Source organism: Octodon degus, unplaced genomic scaffold (assembly GCF_000260255.1).
Source record: "Octodon degus isolate 3935 unplaced genomic scaffold, OctDeg1.0 scaffold00008, whole genome shotgun sequence".
Taxonomy (NCBI): Eukaryota; Metazoa; Chordata; class Mammalia; order Rodentia; family Octodontidae; genus Octodon; species Octodon degus.
The window spans coordinates 18,734,546-18,754,379 of NW_004524584.1; the positions used below are offsets into that span (position 1 = coordinate 18,734,546).

The 19,834-nt window shown below is 57.3% G+C and overlaps 1 protein-coding gene across 2 annotated transcripts in view; it reads right to left on the reverse strand.

Moving 5' to 3' along the window:
* Positions 1-19,834, reverse strand: part of Slc6a3 (solute carrier family 6 member 3) — a 54,588-nt gene that overhangs the window by 30,710 nt on the left and 4,044 nt on the right. For both annotated transcript variants that reach the window (XM_023704809.1, XM_023704806.1), the window contains 11 exons: positions 14,990-15,221; positions 10,624-10,762; positions 9,994-10,128; positions 9,363-9,466; positions 8,215-8,339; positions 5,949-6,061; positions 5,007-5,135; positions 4,552-4,651; positions 2,879-2,979; positions 1,583-1,750; positions 839-910 (listed from right to left, as the gene is read on the reverse strand). In XM_023704809.1, coding sequence (XP_023560577.1) covers positions 839-910; positions 1,583-1,750; positions 2,879-2,979; positions 4,552-4,651; positions 5,007-5,135; positions 5,949-6,061; positions 8,215-8,339; positions 9,363-9,466; positions 9,994-10,128; positions 10,624-10,762; positions 14,990-15,221 — 1,418 coding nt within the window. The remainder of the gene's footprint in view (positions 1-838; positions 911-1,582; positions 1,751-2,878; positions 2,980-4,551; positions 4,652-5,006; positions 5,136-5,948; positions 6,062-8,214; positions 8,340-9,362; positions 9,467-9,993; positions 10,129-10,623; positions 10,763-14,989; positions 15,222-19,834) is intronic.

The following is a 19,834-nucleotide window of genomic DNA, read 5'->3' on the forward strand; positions in this document are numbered from 1 at the left end:
TCCCCACCTCCCTCTCTCCGTCTCTCTTTCTCTCTCCCTCTCTCCCTCTGTCCCTCTCTCTCTCCTTTCTTTTTGAGACAGGGTCTCATTTGTAGTTCAGGTTGGCCTTGAGCTCATGGTGATCCTCCTGCCTCAGCCTTCTGAGTGCCAAGATTACAGGTATGCATTGCCGTGCCTGGTTGGGAGGAGTTTCTGCCCTGGCAGCCCCTGCTGGGCTGGGCCCTGGGCACTGAGTCTTGGGTTCAGGGTGCTGCTTCTCCTTGTAGTTGGGGACCAAAGCCCACTGGTGGGGTGAAGTATCTCCTTGCCTCTCGGCCTGGAGCAGGGAGGACTTGCATCCTGGACTGTGAGGAGGGTGGGCTTGAGTTCTCTGCATGCTCTTGCAGCCGCTCCATGCCATGGAAGACATGAGTGGCACACACAGGCACGTGAGCCAGGGGACAGTGTGCGCCTGGTGATGCCTGGTGTGGCCATGAGCTCTCACTGAACTTCCCTGTGCCCCGATTGCTCTGGACACCCCAGCCCTGGGCATCTGCTGGCACTGCCTCCTCAAGGTCTCTGGAGGCTACAGGCTCCTGCTGATCCTCTCGGTCACAGGCAGGATGCCTGCAATGGAGCTCTGGTGCTGCTCACCCCACTGGCCTCTGGCCTTTGCCCTCCATCCCTGGGAGTGGAGGGGCCCTGTCAGCACCAAGGGTTGTGGCACTTGGTGTGCTCGGAGCATGGGTCAGTGGCGACCAGTGCTGCTCATGCCAGGACCTCCCTGCCCTGAGGAGCAGCAGAGGACAAGGGCATCGCCCTCCATCACTGACCCCTCAGGGGCCTGGTGAGGACTCACCGTGAACTGGCGCACCTCCCCTCGGTTCACGAGCTCACGGTCCTTCTCGGGTGTGATGGCTTGGGCCAGTTTCTAGGGCAGAGGGGGCGTGGTGGACATGTGGTCACAGGCAGAGCCCCAGGCTGGTCCCGATCTCAGGCAGGGCCTACTTCTGCCTTGCAGGAGCCCAATCAGTGCAGTGGGCACTGAGGACAGCCCTGTCCCCTGCGTTCCCTCCCGCCCTCCCTGTGGCAGCCCATGACCTTCTGCTGCTGTCCACAGAGCAGGCCCATGGAGCCCTGACCTGAGGTGGTGCTGCAGCCGGGGCACACCTCAATGGCAGACGTTGGACATATACACATATACATATGGGCACCACACATACATGGACACATGAACACATGAACAGAGTACACATGTGTGGACACATGACCCACAGGCAGGCATGCAGAGACCATACACACAAACACGGGGACATATGACCCACAGGCAGGTGTATGCATGGATGCAGTGAACAGGTATATGAAGCATGCACAGGCACACATATAGACTCAGATCTGCACACACTTGGACACTGTACATGAACACAAAGACACACGGGTTTACAGACCCCAGCCACACATGCCGACACATGGGCACATGGATACCCCCAGCAGCCCCACCCCTCATGGGCCAGCCTCCTTTGCTCTTCTGGCCACAGAGGAGCACGCAGGAGTGGATGGAGATGTGGAGGCCATCCTGACCTGGTGCCCTGTGCCCACCCACCTCTCGGAAGGAGCCTGGGAGGCTGCAGAACTTGTAGGCTGCGTAGATGGGCACCATAGCCATGGAGGAGGTGGCAACTGCCCAGCCCAGCGCATTGGCCCAGGCAGGGAAGACGTAGGTGCCATAGTGAGGAGGCCTGAAGGTCACAACGCTGACCACGACCACAAACTGAAACCAAGGACACAGGCAGCAGACTCCTGAGGGACAGGTAAGTGGCAGCAATGGGTCTCAGCTAACATGCTGCCCCAGGGGGGTGATGGGGCAGGACCACGTGGACCTCGTCCTTCCAGACACAGCTGTCCCTGTCCTCCTCCATCTTTGCTTGACACCATAGCCCAGCAAAGCCAGCCACCTCTCAGAGCACTGCTTAGGCACCTCTCACAATCTGCAGCCTTCGTGTGTTCTGAAGTAAGTGGCAGACCATGGAGCTGACCTTAGCACTGCATGACAGGGGAACAGGGCCCTGTCACTTGGGCTCCAGGGGACCCGATAACCAGCAGCATGCATGCACTATGTTGCTGTAAACGTGACCCCATACTTGTGCACTGACCACACTACGAGTACACACATAGTGCACACCTGCACAGGCCCTGCGTGCCTACGTGGGTACGACACACCCGCCAGCAGTCAGACACACCTTCTTGGGACATCTCCCGAACTTCACACAGGCTAAGTCCTGCCCAGGACACTGGTGAGTGCAGGGCCAGCACTGGGCTCGGGACCCTTCTCACAGGGCCACACACAAGCTGGAGCCCACCGCTGGGAGCTCCTGCATGCACCTGGGCTGGGCCCGCCCGGCACCTCTTCCCTCTCCGGCACTCTGGGAGTTCAGTGGCTGCGGATCCAGCTCAGGTGTGGAGGACAAGGAGACTCCACCTCAGGCTCTGCTGGCCCAGGCAACTCCCTGCACCTGTAGACTCAGGGCAGCATGAGTCTCTTCAGCCACTGGAGCCACCTGTTCCACCTGTCTGGGAAGTGTGGGCTTTGCAACACCCCATGACTTAGAGCATAAAGCCAGGTGACCACAGGTCACACCAAGAAGGGCCCCAGGGGCTCCGGGGAGGGAGCCTGGCTCATGCCTTTCTGTGGCTCTGCACACATAGGCCTGAATCCTGTCCCCCATCACTCCAGAGGCAGGTGCATGGCCAGCCTGGTCTGGGTGCCCAGATGGAACACACATTGCTCTTGGGGATCCTCAGAGAAGGAAGCCACCAGCAGATCAGAAATGCCATGCTGCATCTTTGGGACCTGGGCAAGCTCAGGGTGGGTGTGGAGGACGGGCTGCATCGGTCTTACCAGCAGGAAGCAGGGGCTGACCAGTTTCCAGCACAGCCGCCAGTACAGGCTGGGCCGCCGCCCCGTCATCTGCTTGATGTCCTCGCTGAACTGTCGGACACCTGGGGGGTGAGGCCATTGGCATCAGGACTGTGACCCAGGCCTGTGTGCAGCTGGACCCCTGCTCCTGGCCCCACCCCACAGACCCCTGGATGCCCCCAGGCTCTGAGGAGGGGCTCCCAGTCCAGCTACTAGAGGCCTCACTGGCTGCTGGTCCCCACATGTGGGCTCAGTCCTGGTGAGCCTCTTCCTTGCCAGTACTTGGGACACCTGTCTAGTGCCCCTGACCCTGACCATCCTCTTGGGGCCTCCTCCTGTCCCACAGCCCCCTAACTCCTTCTGCAACTGGTATTTTTTCCACTTTTAAAAAAATTATGGAAGTGGGGTATAGTAAAACCTGACTATAATCCCCACATTCAGGAGGCTGAGGTAGGAAGACTGCTGGGAGTTCAAGACCAGCCTGACTTGTGTAGTAGGACCATCTTCATAAAAACTGTGGCCCAACACACATAACATAGATTTACCAGCGCAACCATCTAAGTGCACAGCGCAGCATCTAGCGTTTGCATGTCGCTGTGCTGACATTGTACCTACCACGCCCTGAACTCTTTTTCCAAGATAAGCTCTGCTCATTAGATACCACTCCTTCCCCCTCGTGAGCCCCCAAGGCCTCAGCTATCTTTGGACTTGACCCACATGGAGGAGCACATGGTGTCTGCCCCTGGGGACTGGTTCTTGCCAGCCCGCAAGCATCCCTGACACTCATCCATGTCCCAGTGCATGGCAGGACTGCTGTCACTGTTGAAGGCTGAACAGTATTCCACAATCACTGATACTTAGAAAAAATGAACTCCAGAAATGTAATAAATGACATTTCTTCTCCAGCAGCTCTCCTGAGGCCCACTTTAGGAGATGGGTTTTCCTTTTATTATTGTTATCTGCTTCTTTGCGCTGCTGGCCCGCTGTGTAGCTCAGCACTGTGCCAAGCTGTGGGTGACCCGGGCAGCTGCACGGGATGCCTCCTGGCCTCGGCTGCAGGAACATGGGGGCCAGGAGTCCTCCGTGATACTGATGCTCAGGACAACTGTCACAGGCACTGCCAGCTCTCTTGGAGGCACTGTGGTGAGGTGAGGCTGGCTGATGCCCGACCTCTGCTACAGATAGAAAAGCCGGAGTGTGGTGAGAGGCTTGGCTCTCGTCAGCCTGGGCTTCCCTGTGCTTGGCCCGCTGTGTGTGGACATTCTGGGCAGTGGGCAGTGGGCAGGGCAGCACCCTCACTCATGAGTAAGCAGCCAGGCTTGGGTCCTGCCTGTATGCAGTGTCACCTCGAGGGACGACTGTCCTCTACCCACCTTGCTGGAACCAGGTGTGCTGTCTGCTGAGCACAGCTGGCCGCCGTCACCCAGATGGAGCCTCCAAGCAAGACTCTGCCCTCTGTGTCCACTTACAGGGTCCCAGCAGCCCAGGACGCCATAGGCCCCACAGCTCACGAGGCCCAGGACGCTCACACTGCCCACCACACCATGGACACAGCACAAGCTCCCTGGAGCCAGAACATCTTGCTTCCACGGGCCTCTTTGCCAACAGGAAAAAAGGCTGCCAGAGATCCAGCGCCATCTCCCTACCAGACTCACCATAGAACCAGGCCACCCCAATGGCTTCAATGAGCACCCCGAAGAGGATGGACGTGCCGGCTGCAAAGTGGTCCAGCAATGTGAAGACGTAGATGCCCCCCTGGAAGAGAGGGGCCCTGGCTGAACTCTGGCTGGCTGCACACCCTGCCGCAAGAGTACTTATCCTGAAAGCCCAGCCACAGATGCACCCTGTAGGTGCTGAGTCTGGGCAGGTCCCACATGGGTCAAACCCAATCACCCGCAGCTCCTGGGAGAAGTGCCAACCTGCTGCTCCTCTCTCTCCTGAGCCCCAGGTCTTCCGGGAGGCAGCAGCCTCTGCAGGCCCTACACAGCATCCCCGGCCACCCCTGGAGGGGATGCCCCTGTGGGTCCCCTCTGCACATGGTTCCCCTGGCTCCTGTTGCAGAGCTGCCCACCCCATGGGGGCCCGGATGCCAGCAGGTGGTGGTGCCTACATTGGTGACGCAGAAGAGTGACAGCAGGAAGGTGCCCAGCACGATGCACAGTGTGAAGAGCTCCCGGTGCCGGTGTAGCAGTTGAAACTCGTCGATGAGCCCCGTGATCACAGACTCCATGCCACCCATCTGCCGGCACAGATGAGGCACTTGCACCTGGTCCCGGAGATCAGGTCCGGGACAGACAGGGAGCAAAGACCAGCATACAGCCCAGCGCAGGATGAGGAGACAGCCTCGGGGAGTCTCGCTGGTGATAGGGTCCCCAGAGAAAGGTCATTGGGCAGGGCAGGGCCATGGGGATGACACAGTGCTGTCCCCCCACGCAGGACAGTGGGGATAGTATAGCTCTAAGGCACAGCTTGGCTCTGCAGTCTGGAGCAAGGTGTCCCTCCTACTAATGCATCCCAAGGTGGAGAAGGCTGTCCCCAGGCACATGGTGATGGGACACCCCCAGAAAACCTGACATGTGCTTCAGGACCTGTGTACCCCATGAGCATGGTACATGGGGCCACCCTCCCAGGTGAAGGGATACAGGGTCATGGTGGGCCCTGGTCCACCCAGCAGGCTGTGACCCTGAGAGGTTGAAAGTCACCATGAAGCCCCTGTTCCTGGGGATGTGAGCTCAGTTATACTCCAGGAAGCACGCGCTGAGCCCCATCAGGTGGGCAAAGATGTGGAGAGCCATGGGGCCCCAACCGGTCCTGATGCCCAGGGCTCAGTGGGGTGGAGGCTGTGATGGGGGAGGACAGCGGGCTGGGCCCTGTGGTGGTGGCACCGAGACAGCCAGGCCCTCACTGTGGTCAGACTCTGTCCTGGGGTTTCTGAATGGGGATCTGGAGCCCCAGGTGGGCGCCCTGTTGTGTGTCTTCACGGGCAGTCACTGTCACTGTCACTACTTCGCCCAGCAGGGCCCCCAGCCCGGGCCGCGGGCCCCATACTCACGGCGCTGTCGAGCCCCAGGGTGAGCAGCATGATGAAGAACACCACGGCCCAGGCCGAGGACAGCGGGAGCGTGGCGATGGCCTCCGGGTAGATGATGAAGATCAGCCCAGGGCCTGCGGTCAGAACCGGCTGGGTGGCAGGGGCTCCTGCTCCCCACCTCCGAGGCCGGCTCAGCCTGGGGAGCCCGGCTGGGCCCACAGGAGCCCCTCATTGCCCTTGCAAACTCCCACCCCAACCGTTTGGGTGCCTGCTTGCTCCCCAGCTCAGCAGTCTTGCTGCGACTCACTGGTGCCCACACCAAGCCAGGGAGCACCAGGCAGGGAAAAGGGCAAGACGGGAAGGACGGGAGAGGTTTCTGGAGCGGCCCCGGGTGCCTGATAAGGCTGTGGCCTTGTTCAGTTGGTGCTCCTGGGCAGGGCCCGTGAGTGTGCAGGATCATTCACACACGAAGATGCAAGCGCACACTCTCACAGTACACACACATGCAAGCATGCACAGGCACACTCACACATGCGCAAATGCATCCCAGGATACGCGCGCGCGCACACACACGCACGCACGCACGCACGCACGTACGTGCTCGGCAGCCCAAGCAGTCATGACCTCCATCCCTGGGTACTGAGGAACGCAGCTCCTCCCCTGCTGTGCCCAGGGCCCAGTACTGCTCACGTGGACACAGCAGCGGCCTCCTAGTGGACATGGGACAGGTACAAGTGTGGCTCATGTCCCCACTGCCTTGACAGCAAGGACCCTGGAAGCCACAGAGGTGGGTGCAGATCTGCGGGGCCCGTGGAGTTCAGGAGAGCGGAGCACCCTGTGAACCACGCTGATGCACAGGCAAGGGACAAAGCAAAGAGTGGTGCCCTGTGCCCCCAACACCTGCTCACCACACAGCCCTGGGGGCCCTGGCCTGCCGAGTCTGGACCCAGCCCAACACCCATTAGTTATCCTGACTGAAGGGGGTGTCCCTGCAAGGCAAGACATCCAGGGTGTGGCCCATGGGGATGGGGATGACCCTCTTCCTTGACACCAGAAAGCTGTGATGCTGAGAGGGCACGGGACCCCACCAAGGCTCAGTGTGGCCTTAAATGAGCCCCAGCCAGTGTCCCCTGGGAGCTGCTCGGTGATTGTTTTCATGACTCATGGTCACACACCCTGGGCCTGGGTCCCAGCCCTCAGCCTTGTGTCGGACACCTTAGTTACATACTCCTCTCCAAGGTGCATGTCTGGCTCCAGGCTGGGGAAAATGGTTCTTAGCAATCGCTTGGGCCTGGAGGCTGAACCCAGGGCAGCTCCACCACTGGGCTAGCCTCCACCCTCACCCCTTCTAGGAGAATTTTATTTTTAGATGAGGTCTCACTAGGCTGCCCACTCAGGGCTTGAAATCACAGTCCTCCTGCTTCGGCCTTGGCCAGCGCGGGGATTACTGGCACACAGCACTGCACACAGCATCTTTTTGAAATAATCAAAAGCCATAAGGTGGTGACCACTTTTTGTCATCCTAGAGCCAGCAAGGCACTCCCAAGGCACCCAGCACTCCAGCCAGGCTGGGGACGCGGGCTCCTTTGAGACTCTAAAGCTTAACTGCTACAAGCTATGAGCTCAGGAAGTCTCTTCCTGCTCGGTGGAGGTAAAGACAGAAGCCAGCCTTCCCTCCCTGTACCTGAGTCAAGGCTTCACCACGGTCCACGTGCCAGGGGCGCCAGTGACATTTACTTTGCCTGTTCAGAAACGTGTGGAGGACGCTGCCCCACTTGCAGGGGCTGATAGTTTTCAGGGCTGCTTATGATAATAAAGGGCAGGGAGCTGCAGTGAGTAAATTTCACCTCTGGCTTGATTTGCATTCTGTTTCCTTTCCCACCTTCTTTAGGTTTGTCTGGAGGGGAGACCTTAGGCTCAGGGACCTCAAGAGGGTCCCCCCAGCCTGGCTCTCTCTTCTGCAGGCCCAGCCTGCGTCCTTGCAGAGAGAGGCCTTTGTGACCAGCTCTCCCCAAGCTCTGTGAGGATCAAGACTGATGCCTCGGTCCTCAGCACACAGGTGACAAGGTCTACAGATCCCACATACCCTTCCCACACCTGAGACCCAGGAGGAGCTCAGACAGCAGTGGCACTAGCTGGACATCAGCTCCCAAAGTGACACGGGCCGGCTGGAAGCCCTGCCTCTGGATGCAGACTGCTCATCACAAGTTTGGCCCCCAGTCACTGGGCCAGCAGCCTTGTTCCCAGGGCTGACATCAGGGCGGGGCAGGGGTGCAAGGATGCTCACCATCCTCGGCTACATCCCCGATGGGCACGCTGTGCTTCTGGGCCATGTACCCGAGGAAGGAGAAGACCACGAAGCCTGAGGAGAAGCTGGTCAGGGAGTTGATGGAGGTGGTGAGGATCGCGTCTCTGCAAGACAAGACCAACGTCCTGGTGCTGCAGGCGAGACCCTTGTGATCATGCTGTTCTTACATCATTGCATCTGGGACTGAGAGGAAGCCTGGGGGTGCTGCCTTTCTGGACATGGGCAAGTAGCCATGATTCTGCAGCCTTGTTGTCTCCCGGTTCTAGGGTACAGTCAGGGCCCAGGGTGGGAAGGGTGCCTGAGGCCTGCAGGTAGGACTCCTGACACTAACGCTACGACAGGGTCCTGGGGAAGTGTAGATTCCCCAGGTGGGGCTTAAGTGTGAGTCCCATGCTTGCCTGGGCTGTGGGGACCCCACTCAGGGCTGGGAAACAGGGCTAGAGGCAAGGATGCCCTTGGGGCTTAGAGCCCTCTGGAGATCACTGCCCTCCCAGTTCCCAAGGGAGCTGTCTGCAGCTGAAGGGCTGCACACACCACCAGCAGAGTGGTGGACCCAAGTGGACACAGGGAGGGCTTGGGTAGAGTGATCTGGGACCTGTATCTGATGTCCTCCCACTGGGAACCTGCAGCGGCTGTCTGGCCATTTTGCTGTGTGCTGTCTTTATTTTTAGTGCATTTTTATCCCCAGGATGTGAGAGTAAATACAAGCCCGCAAAGGTCAAAGAAAGCAGGTCTCAGATTTAATTCTGTTCCTGTTTTTAGGAGGATTTGGGTCCAGCTTGAGGCTGCGGGTGAAACACGTTCTCCAGACCCCAGTGGTGTACATGCCCAGGTGGGTGGGGGTGAAGCTGGCCCAGAGCAAAAGCTGTGCTCCTAGGGTGGCCAGGATGGGAGAGGAGAGGGCTGCTGTGCAGGGGCCCCCACGAGGCCCCCTCCAGAAGAGACACATTCAAAGGAGGTTCAGTAGCTGCCTTAAGGTGAGGAGGACTTCGCTGGGAGCTGCCTGCCTGCAGATTCGAGGTTTTGCAAGCATTTCTCTCCCTTCCTGGGACAGATTCTGAGCCTGGTCCTCTCCCACAGGGATGGCAGCAGCAGTAATTGCTGACTGCCCCAGGAGCAGTATTTACCGATAGCAGTTGTTGGTGAACTTGTTGTAACTGGAGAAAGCGATCAGCACCCCAAAGCCCACGCCTAAGGAGAAGCACACCTGGGTGGCGGCATCAATCCATACCTGCAAACGAGGGAAGGGGTTCCTGGTTAGAGGGGCGAGCAGAACTCTGGCCAGCGTGATCTTCCCTGGGAGTTGCCCTGCACCCCTCCTCACCCTTGGGCTCAGGAACACCACAGAGCCAGCGTAGAGCCTGCTCGGGCTCAGGGGCAAATGCCAAGGGGGTGGAGTCTGGATTTGCTGGGTATCAGGGCTCATGGCCCACGCCTGCGTGACCCTCCCACGGCATTGGCTCCTGACCCTGCTCAGCCTCCTTCCCAGGACCTCCCATACCTGGGAGTACATTGGTGTGCAGTGGCCCTTGGGGAAAGCCCTCAGCTGCCTGAGGCAGATGCTGTGCCCAACACACAGGCCCATGGCTCAGGCATGCATGGCCACAACTACACAAACATGGCATTCAAATCTCAGGCATGCCAGCTGTCATCCCAGCTGCTCTGAAGGCTGAGGCAGGAGGACTGCAAGTCAGTTCAGGCAGATGGTGTTAGGCTAGTCAGCCCAAGCCTGCGGAGCTCACTTGAGGGCATACTCACTGATGCCTCGCAGAGCCGGTAGAAGTCCACACTCAGGTAGGCCCGGATGCCGTCGATAGCCCCTGGGAGGGTGAGCCCACGCAAGAGCAGGGCAGTGAGGACCACATAGGGCATGGTGGCCGTGATCCACACGACCTGAGGGGGAGGATGGCATCACCAGGCACTCACTGCCAGGGCCAGCCAGGCCTGGCCAGTTCCACAGGAACCACCTTACTGCAGGGCAGGGAGAAGCGCCCTCTGCTGGGTGCACCCTGCTAGGGCAGCTGCGTTGGCCACCTGGCTGGATTTGCGGGCAGCTTCCCAGGGCTGAGCTGGGCAGCAAGCAAGGTAGATATGGCCAGGAGGGGTAGGGCTATGGTGTGGGACCCAACCTGGCATGCATGAGGCCCCTCTGTGGGTACAGGGGCCTCAGTAGGTGTCGGCAGAGGAAAAGGCACGAAGCAACTGTCTTGTGGGGTCATTTTGGCCAAAGCAGCTCTGGTCACTTGTGTGATGCCCGAGTACTCTCATCAGGAACAGGGAAGAGCCTGCCGCCCATCTTCCTCCATACACACCTCATTATGGGCGCTCTCTGCCCAGACCCCTGCCAGGCACAGCCAGTGTGACCCCAGCTTCAGGTTTGTGCCTCACCTTGCCCGAGGTCTTCACGCCCTTCCACAGGCTGAAGTAGAGCAACACGATGACCAGCACCAGGCAGGCTGTGAGCTGCCAGCGCGGCGGGCCCAGGTCGTCAATGCCATGGCTCAGGTGCAGGTGCAGCACGCCACGCCTGTGGGGTCACACAGAGCCTGACCTGCCCTCCCGCCCATGGTGAGGCACAGCCTGGGGTCCACCACGGGGTCAGGGTGGACAGACACTAGCCCGTCCTGGCCCTCAGCAGCTGCTTTGGGCCTGTGAGGGAGGCCCAGGGCAAGCCTGGTGCCCACGGGCGGCCTGGGCTCGGAGCAGAGATGCGACCAACATGGCGATCCTGTGCTCTCTTGGGCCGATGCCTGGCTCCTGCTGCTGTGAAGACCAGACTTGGGACAGTGCTGCCCAGGGGTCCAGAAGCCACACACCACTCTGCATGTCCTTCCCAGGGAGCTGTCTCAAAGGCAGAGGACAAGGTCATGCGGAGAGGAGACTGGACTGAGCTGGTGGATGGGCCTGAGCACTTCCTGCGCAGTAACACCAGGTTCTGGAGACAGCCTGCAGGAAGCTGTGGGAGAGGCACTGCCCTTTCCACTGTGCCCTGCTCGGAAAACTGGGGAGCCATGCTACAAAGACGGCACTGCAGCCCTCACACGCTTGACTGTGCATCAGCCCAGCTTCCCTGAAAGTCATGCGGATCCCCAGGCTGGGTCGTGGCCTACCCGGCTCCCAATAGGCCTCGGGCCATATGGAGAGATCTGGCTTTCTGGACTCTAGCATCGCAGCCAGGGCAGAGTCCTGGCAGACAGAGTGGCTGCAGAGAGCTCCCATAACCTGCACACAGGCCACGGGGTTGCACTGAGCACAAGACTCAGCTCCGGGGGGCTGGGGGTGCAGGAGCTTAGGCCAGGCCCGCTGCACAGCTGAGGGACCCGGTCGCAATGAGCAGGACCATCCGTGTGGCTGCAGTCACCCCCAGCCAGGTAGTAAAGGCAATGGAGACCTAGAAGGCCAGCACCAGACCACATCATTTTCTCACCAAGCCTAGCATCTAATACAAACTAGAGGGCATGACCAGAAGTAGAAGATCTGATCTGAATCCACGAGGAAAATCAGCTAAGAGCCATTACTCACCACATGCAAAAATTAAAACAGCTAAGAGAGCTGAAGATCAAGGCTAAAACTCTCTTAGGAGAAGACACAGGCTAACTGCAGGAACTCAAATGTGGCGATGGGCTCTTAGACATAGCAGAGAGAAATAAATAGATATATCTGACTTTGTTAAATTGAAAAATGTTTGCATATCACAGAACTCTATCCACGAAGTCACAGGCACAACCTCAGAAAGAAACTAGAAGACTGAGTGCTAATTAACACAAAAGAAGGGGCCAGAAAGCAAGGACCGGGGAGAGGAGGCGTCAGCCCGAGAGCACTGAGGGGAGCCGTGAGAGAAGCCACACTGGCCGTTCCCACCTTGAAACCCGCATCACAAGACAGAGATGGCCCTGCTGATTCAGAAGCGAGGGCCACTCCCACGCCACTCCATGAAGCCCACGCTAATGACGCACATGGGTTAAAAAGGAAAGCCTGGGAGACACACAACTCCCACCAGCAGTCCTGAGGCAAAGAGGTACCACAGCACCACCAGACACAGCAGACCTCCGAGGGAGAAACGCACCACCGGGGGCTCCGGAGAGGTTGCCCGCGTGCACACTCCTCCTGTCAGAGCTCCTGAGCACAGAGAGAAAAGTTGATGGAAACAAACAAACCCAGGGCTGCAGCTGAGATTATACCCCTGTCTCAGTCACTAAGATAGGTACAGAGAAAATTCGCTACGGATGTGAAGACCTCCACACTATGAACATGGCCCACTGGGCACCGCAGTGCTCTGGCCAACAGCAGCAGCAGCAGCACAATGTGGGACTTAAAAAAAAAGGATGGCACTGTTTGGCCTCTGATTCCTGGCCTTAGGTGATATTCCTGCCTCAGTCTCCTGAGTTCTGCTGTGGCAGCTGGCACCACCAGGCCTGGCAAGAAGCACATTCATTTTAAGTGAACATGGAGGCCTCACCATCACATCCCATGGAGTGGGCCACAAAACAAATCTTTTCTCTTTTGAGACAAAGTCCTGCTATGTAGTTGCAGCAACCCTCCTGCCTCAGCCCCTATGCCTGGCTGGGAACCCTCTGAACTGGATGAAAATAGAAACACTTATCAGACTTAGCAAAGTCCCCACTGAAGCGAATTCCTAGCTTTCAAGCTATGAACTTCAGTTGACATCAGCAATTGGTGCGGTCCGAGTGTGTGCAGGGTGTGTGCAAGTGCTGACGTGCTAAACTTCTGGGTCGTCTGGTCCTGTTTTCAATTCCTCGGCCCACATCTCTATGGAATGGGTCACAGTGACCTGCACAACTCCGGGTGAACCCCTAGTCTCTGTCCTGGGCTTCAATGGACACTGCTGAGAGTGGAGGCTGGAGAGGGAGCCGGCCAGGACAGGGGAGAAAAACAAACAAACAAACAAACAAACAAAAAACAAGCAGGGAGAGGGTGCCCGTGAGATAGCTCAGCAGACTAAGTGCCTGCTGAGGCAAGCTTAGACAAGTGCGGGGACTGCAGTTCGATCAGGATTCTGTCACCCCTGCCACCCTGACCTGCATGACAAAGTGGGCATGGATGCCAGACCCCCATAGACCTGAGGGTTTAAGGCTGCCTTAGGGAGCCCAAGCCTCACGGACCTGCCGGGCCAGGAGACTCTAGGAGCGAGGGCTTGAGGACCTCTCATGTTCAGAAAACAACTTCAGCCTCCCCTCTAGCATCCTGCATCACAGTTCACCAGACTAACCCTTCTTTCCCTCTTGTCTTGTCTGAAACTCACCTGGATGAATCAAAGGTCTCTACTCCTCCCAAAGAGAAAATAAGTGCCTCCCATGCATTCCTCCCAGTGGTTCAAATTACACAAAATCCATAGGAAAATTATAAAATCACACGAGCTGGAAGCCCTCAGGACTTTCGCCTGTGCAGTAAGTCAAACCCACTCAGGCAGAAGCTGACTCTGGCTCCAAGAGGCCTGCAGGCTTCGGCCCACGGGGTCTCTGCTGCGCCTCCCCTGAGCACACGCCATCGCCGGCCCCTCTTCTAGCCACACGCTGCCCCGGGGTTGGGCCACTCGGCAAGTGCACCTCAACCGGCCTCGTTCCCTCCTCAGAGTTTCTTGTCTGGGAAATGGGTCAATGACGACCTCCCTGAGACTATGCTGAGACCCACAGAGAAGACTGAGCCATCCTTCGCTCAGGACACACGCGTGTTTCTCACCCACTGTCACTCCGAGAGTGACATCCCACCCCGTCCCACTCTTCATGACTTCCCTGCCTGAATGGTGACTTATAGCCTGTCGGCAAAAGACCCACTTGCTGTTGACTCCGGAGCCATCTCACCTAGGAGGTCAAAGTCCCCCCGTTAAGCAGTCAGTGGACTCCTATACAGAAACACGAGTGGGAGCTGCGTGGCCAGCGGAGCATCACGTTCCACATGAAATCGCAGACCTGCTGCAATTGCTGCAGTGTCCTCTCTATTAACTCTGTGACTCGGGAGGATCTACCTCAGTAAGAACTGCCAACCTGGCCTGGAGCCAGCACGCACGGGCTCTTGCACGTGGCTGATGGCGGGCACCCTCATCTGCACACTCACGACCCTTCATTACCACGACTCTTGCTGAAAGTCATGCTTCACCCACACACATGAAGCCTGAGGAGGGCTGGGGACAGCAGACCCAGAGGTCCTTCCAGATTGGCCCTGGTGACAGGCCCAGAGAAAAGCATCGCTGGGCAAGGCCTGGCCTGCCAGGGGACTGCAGAGGCACAGGATACTGGGAAGCTCAGGCGTGAAGGTGTGAGGGGGAAGGAGCGACAGTGGAAGAAGTAAAACTGGGTCTGCAAGACAGCAGAGACCCCGCAGTCACAGCCAGCCTATCCGATGAGCAGTAGTTCAGTTGTGGTGCTAAGAAAGGTGGCTTCCCAGAGGGGCCCAGAGCCCAAGGCCAGTGAGGGGCCCAATGTGTGGGAAGTGTTGGGGAGAGGGGAAGTCCCATGCATCCTTCTTCCGGCAGCACACGGTGTCCCCAGCACCCCACCCACTCCACAGCAGGAGTGGATGAGATGGAGAGGGACGGCCTGTGTCCAGCTGCCCAGAGCTCATTCTGAGGGACTTGGGGACCTCTCATGTTCAGAAAACAACTTCAGTCTCTCCTCTGCTGAGCCACATGGTCACTCCGGGCATCAAAAGTAGCCTCTCAGGTGTGTGTAGGGCACAGGAGACAGCAGGGCAACTGAGCCCTCAGCACCCCCCCCCCCAACACACACACACTTACTCGAAGTACTCAGCTGCGGGTGTGGTCCCAAAGGTGCTGTTGAGGCCGGGGCTGTCACTGGCGTTGCCCGTGGGGGCATCGGAACAGTTGGGGCTGTTCCAGGTGTTGTTGCAGTGGGTCCAGGGCAGCTCCACGGAGAAGGAAGAGAAGAGGTAGTGCAGCGCCCAGGCGATGATGACGTTGTAGAAGAAGCCCACGTAGAGTGAGATGAGGATGACTGTGAAGCCCACACCTGGCAGGACAGCACAGAGCCACTGTCAGCAAAGCCACGGTCTGCCACCGTCCACCCCCGCATGGCAGACCTCTCCCCTCAGCAGCAGCACGCTGGCATCCTGGGTGCCAGGCAACTCCCCAAAACATACAGCTTGTGGAGGCTCTTCCGTATTCCACTGTGGGAGCAGAGAAGGGGGCATCCACCTTCCAAAGCATCTCTCCACCCAGAGGAGAGATTGCGATTTAGAGGGCATCACTGGGGACACCAGGGCCAGGGCAAACCTCTTGTGTTCCTCTAGGGACCCCTATGGCCAGCCAGGGACAAACAGGATCATCTGGGGCATCTGAAAACCATCCAGGGCCACCCAGACACACCAAAGTCACCTATAGCCACACAGGACCAATGAGGACAAAATGGAAAAGGAAGGGATATCTTCCAGCCACTCAAGGTCACCCAGGATGCCACTCTGGGTCACCCAACTGAGAGTCACCAAGGACTAATGGCTCCATTCAAAACCACCAATGTCACCCACAGTCAGCTAGGGCCTGTAAGGGACACTCGTGCTAGCAGAGCCATCAAAGGTGACCCAGTGCCTTCTACAATCACCAGAGCCACCAACAGTACTAAGAGACAACCAGGAGCTCTATGGCCATTCATAGTAACCCAGACTCATTTGAGACAAAACTGCCCATGGTTACCCAGGGGATTTAAGGCCCTAAGAGTCTCAGGCCATTCATAATCATCTATGTCCTCCATGGACAGCAGGGCTTTCCAGGGCCACCTGAAGCTGTCCATTGGCATCTACAACTTCAGAATACTAGGATAAGCAGTCATTTGAGGCAATCACAGCCAGCTAGAGCTACCCAGGCCAGGCAAGCCCATGTAGGATCTCTGGGGGTCATTTGTGACCACCCAGGGCTTTCTAGATTCACCATAGTCATACATGACCACCTCAGGCTTTCTGGGGGCATCCAGGGCTGTGTGTGACCATAAAGGACCTCTCAGGCCATGCATGGCCAGCCAAGACCACCCAGGGCATGTAAGACCATCTAGGGCTCCCAGGGCCACCCAGGGCCACCCAAAGCCTCTCCAAGGACTAGAATCTGGGATCAGTCATGTGACAGTGGTCCTGGTAACCTGGAAGAGGACACTCTGCATGCAGTCCCCAGGCTGCTGCCATCCTGACCAGTGTGTAGTTGTGCCTGACAGTCCACAGGCTCCTCCATTGGTCAAGGGATCCTCCTCATACAGTGCTGGGCAGACACTCATGTAGCCGTCACTGTGGTTCACTTGACCCAGGGCCATGCAGAATCCTCTTCATCTCAGCACCTCCTCTCAGCTTTGCGAGGTCGGAGCTACAATTTACTGATTTACTTTGATTTATTTTCATGAGACTTGGAGGCAGCTTTTCCTGCTTGCTGGTCTGGAGGAGGGAGGAGGGAGGAGCATGTCTTTAAGGGGACTTCTGCAAGTGTTCTTGGGTAACCCTTAGGAGAAACTGTTTTCATGCTCAAGGCTACTTGCTAAAGTTCTCTTCTTATCTTGAAAGAAAAATTAAAAGCAAAAATGCACTACAATTTGTGTCAAACCCAGGATCAGAACTATGTCCCTGTGCTCAGACGTAGGGATGACAAAACCAAAACTATTTCCTTCCACTGAGAAACTTGGTTACTCTGGGGAGAAACTCATCAACGTTGGTTAATTCTCCTTTGCAATGCTGTTCACTGAGCTCCTCAGGAGAAAGGCTGGTTTGTGATTTAGACAACTTGCACATGCGGCCGTACTGGGAGGCCACGTTACCCGGAAGCTGTGTTGTCAGGAAGTCACCTGCTGGGAAGCTGTGCTGGCAGGAAGCCTTGCTTCTGAGAAGCCACGGTGTTCCAAAGGGCACCATGGAAAGTCTTGCACGGCAGCCAGCCGACTGTGGATGCTCAGTCTGAAAACTGTTCAGGGTCAAAGCTTTGTATACATGGTGCCCAGTTTGGAACTCTGGGAACTCAAAGAAGCCTTTGGTCAAATGCGACGGTAGATCCAAGCCTGAGGTTTGAAGGCAGGGCTGATTTTGTCCCAGCTTCACAACAACGCAAGTCCGCTTAGGCTGTGTGCTTCCAGAGTGGATGGTGCACATGGCTGGCAACACAGCACAACGCAGCATCTCGCAGGCCTCTCCTATGCTGTCATCCTAGGGCCCCCGTGCCTAGTGAGAAAAGTGGGGTGCCAGGAAGGAGGTGCATGTGCTGGCCACGCATGTGGCCCCTCTGAGCACTGCCCTCCAAGAGGCACACCCCACCTGCTCTAAGGAAAGCTCCCTTGGATACCTCATTTACCACTCAGTCTCTGCCACGACCCAGCAAATATCAACAGGAACCCAACACAGTTCCCTGTCCCGGGAAGCTCAAGGCTGGATGTGAACTTCAGTGAGCACGAACACTGTTAATTTTCTTAAATTCTTATTCTTAGTATTTCCTTATGTTAACTGTGTGTACATTTTGCTTTTTCTTTAAACTACCTTAATTCCTTTTTTATTAGAATGGAGAGTTTCATAAGCCATACTAAAATATTATTTACTACAGAATGTTATGAATTTTTATGTTTAATATAGCAGGGTGTGGGGTTTTCCCTCCAGCACCTGCAAAATGGAGTTTGTTACTGGTAAAGGAACGAAGACCTAAAGGGAGCTTCCTGCTAGCATGGGTGCCAGGGCGCTGAAGAGCAGTTTAGACTCCTTCCTACTACCCAGACTCGGCACTCCACATGTACCCACAAAGCTGGCCATGGGGAGGGACCCTAAACTCACCCCAGGACTATGGCTGGAACAGGTGGTTGGTCTGATAGCACCCCCAGGCCTCCAAGTGCTGTGGGGCAGGACTTGAGGTAAAAGGGCAGGAGAGAGGCTCGCCAGAGCCCAGCCGTCCTCGGGGTTGTGTGTGAGTGCACGTGTGTGCATGTGTGTGCACATATGTGCTGTATGTGCTATGTGCACTGTATGTGTTCTGCATGTACATATGTGTGCTGTGTGTACTGTGTATATAGGTGTGTGTTTTGTATGTGTATGTGCCCTGTATGAATATGTATGTTCTGCACAGGGTGTGTGTTCTGCATGTGTGTGCCTGTGTGTTCTGTATTTGTACAACATGTGCATGTGTGTGCTGTGTGTGTGCACGTGTGCTGTGTGTGTGCACACTCATATCAGAGAAGCCAGGGCGGAGAAGGAGACACAGAAAGGGGAGGGACACAAGCTTGAGGCTGAGATTTAAGGACGTGCTTCCCTGACTGGTGATGGCCCGCCTCTATGCAAAAGCCACCAGGAGCCTCTAGCTGCAGTGCCACTGCTGGCCCTGCAGACTCGGCCTCAGACACAGCTGAGCCTCGCCCTGGAAGTCGCCATCTGGAGTGTGGCTCTCCCGGGCGAAGCTCAGCACCTGTGGGATGGGGCCCCGGGGCCAGGAACACAGAGGGCCAGGCACCTGCAGAGGGCGCTGAGGAGCTAATGAGCGCTTAGCTCCCCGGGTAGTTATTTTGGGTCATTTAACAGCTTTCTTCACTTACCACATCCTGTCCTGCTCACAGAGACGTGAAACAGGTAAATTTTCAGGAAGCAGACCTAGAAGAGGGCACAGGAGCCGGGGCTCCAGGGCACCATGGCTCTGCCTGCCCAACTGCAGGGCAGCTGCATCCCAGCCAGGCTGGGCCCTGCGGCTGCCCCAACAGTCACAGGAAGTGCCCGCCGGCGCAGTGGCCAAAAGCCTGGGTTTCTCCCTTGACTCACAGATCTTCCCCTGACCACAAAATACCCCAGAGTCATGCTGCTCATGTCCTGGGAATCACAAGGTCCCCACAGTCGTGGGTGACAAGGTGGCAGTTCAGAGAGGCCATGGGCCACAGGGTGGGTGGATCACTGCCCACCACCTTTCCCACCTCAAGGGAAGCTGCATATCTGGGTCTTTGTTTCCCCATGGTGGGTGCCTGCGCAAGGCATTCATGCCCTCGTGTCCCAAGCCACGTCCACAGGACCGTGTCACACTCTGGAGTTCCTGAGAGTCACCTGATGATTTAAATTTTAACGGTTTTTATAAATGCGATATAAAAACCTGCTGTGGCAGTTGGGTGGAAAACACTGCTTGCAAAGTGACATCCAGAGGGACACCAGTTCTCACTGTCACCTCTGGCTGGAGGGACGGTCGGCCCTCCTCCCTGTGGCTTGGCCAATGCAATCTCTGCCTGGGTATACAGAGCGGTTCTCCAGGCTGACTGGACACCGGCTGCCCAGAGGGCCCAGGATGACATCAGCCTGTGTCCTGGTGAGAGACGGGCAATCCCACAAAACCCTGGCCTCACCAGTCTGGGTGGCCACACACACTCTCTGGTCCCTGACACCCCCTCTGCTGGAGGCGCTGAGCTCTCAGATGCCACCTAACAGGAGCCTGAGCCAGGGTTCTCCTGGCCACCACCACCTCTGATGAACATCTGCTCCTGGGCCACAGCTCACGCGGGGCCAGGTCCTGGGGGCACAGCAGTTCCTCTGCATCTGGAATTGTGGGCCTGCGTCCACAGACCACGAGCAGTGTCCAGTCCACCTCGTGTATCGTTCGCTAGAATTCCGGGGTCTCCGGTTGGCCAGTACTTTCTCC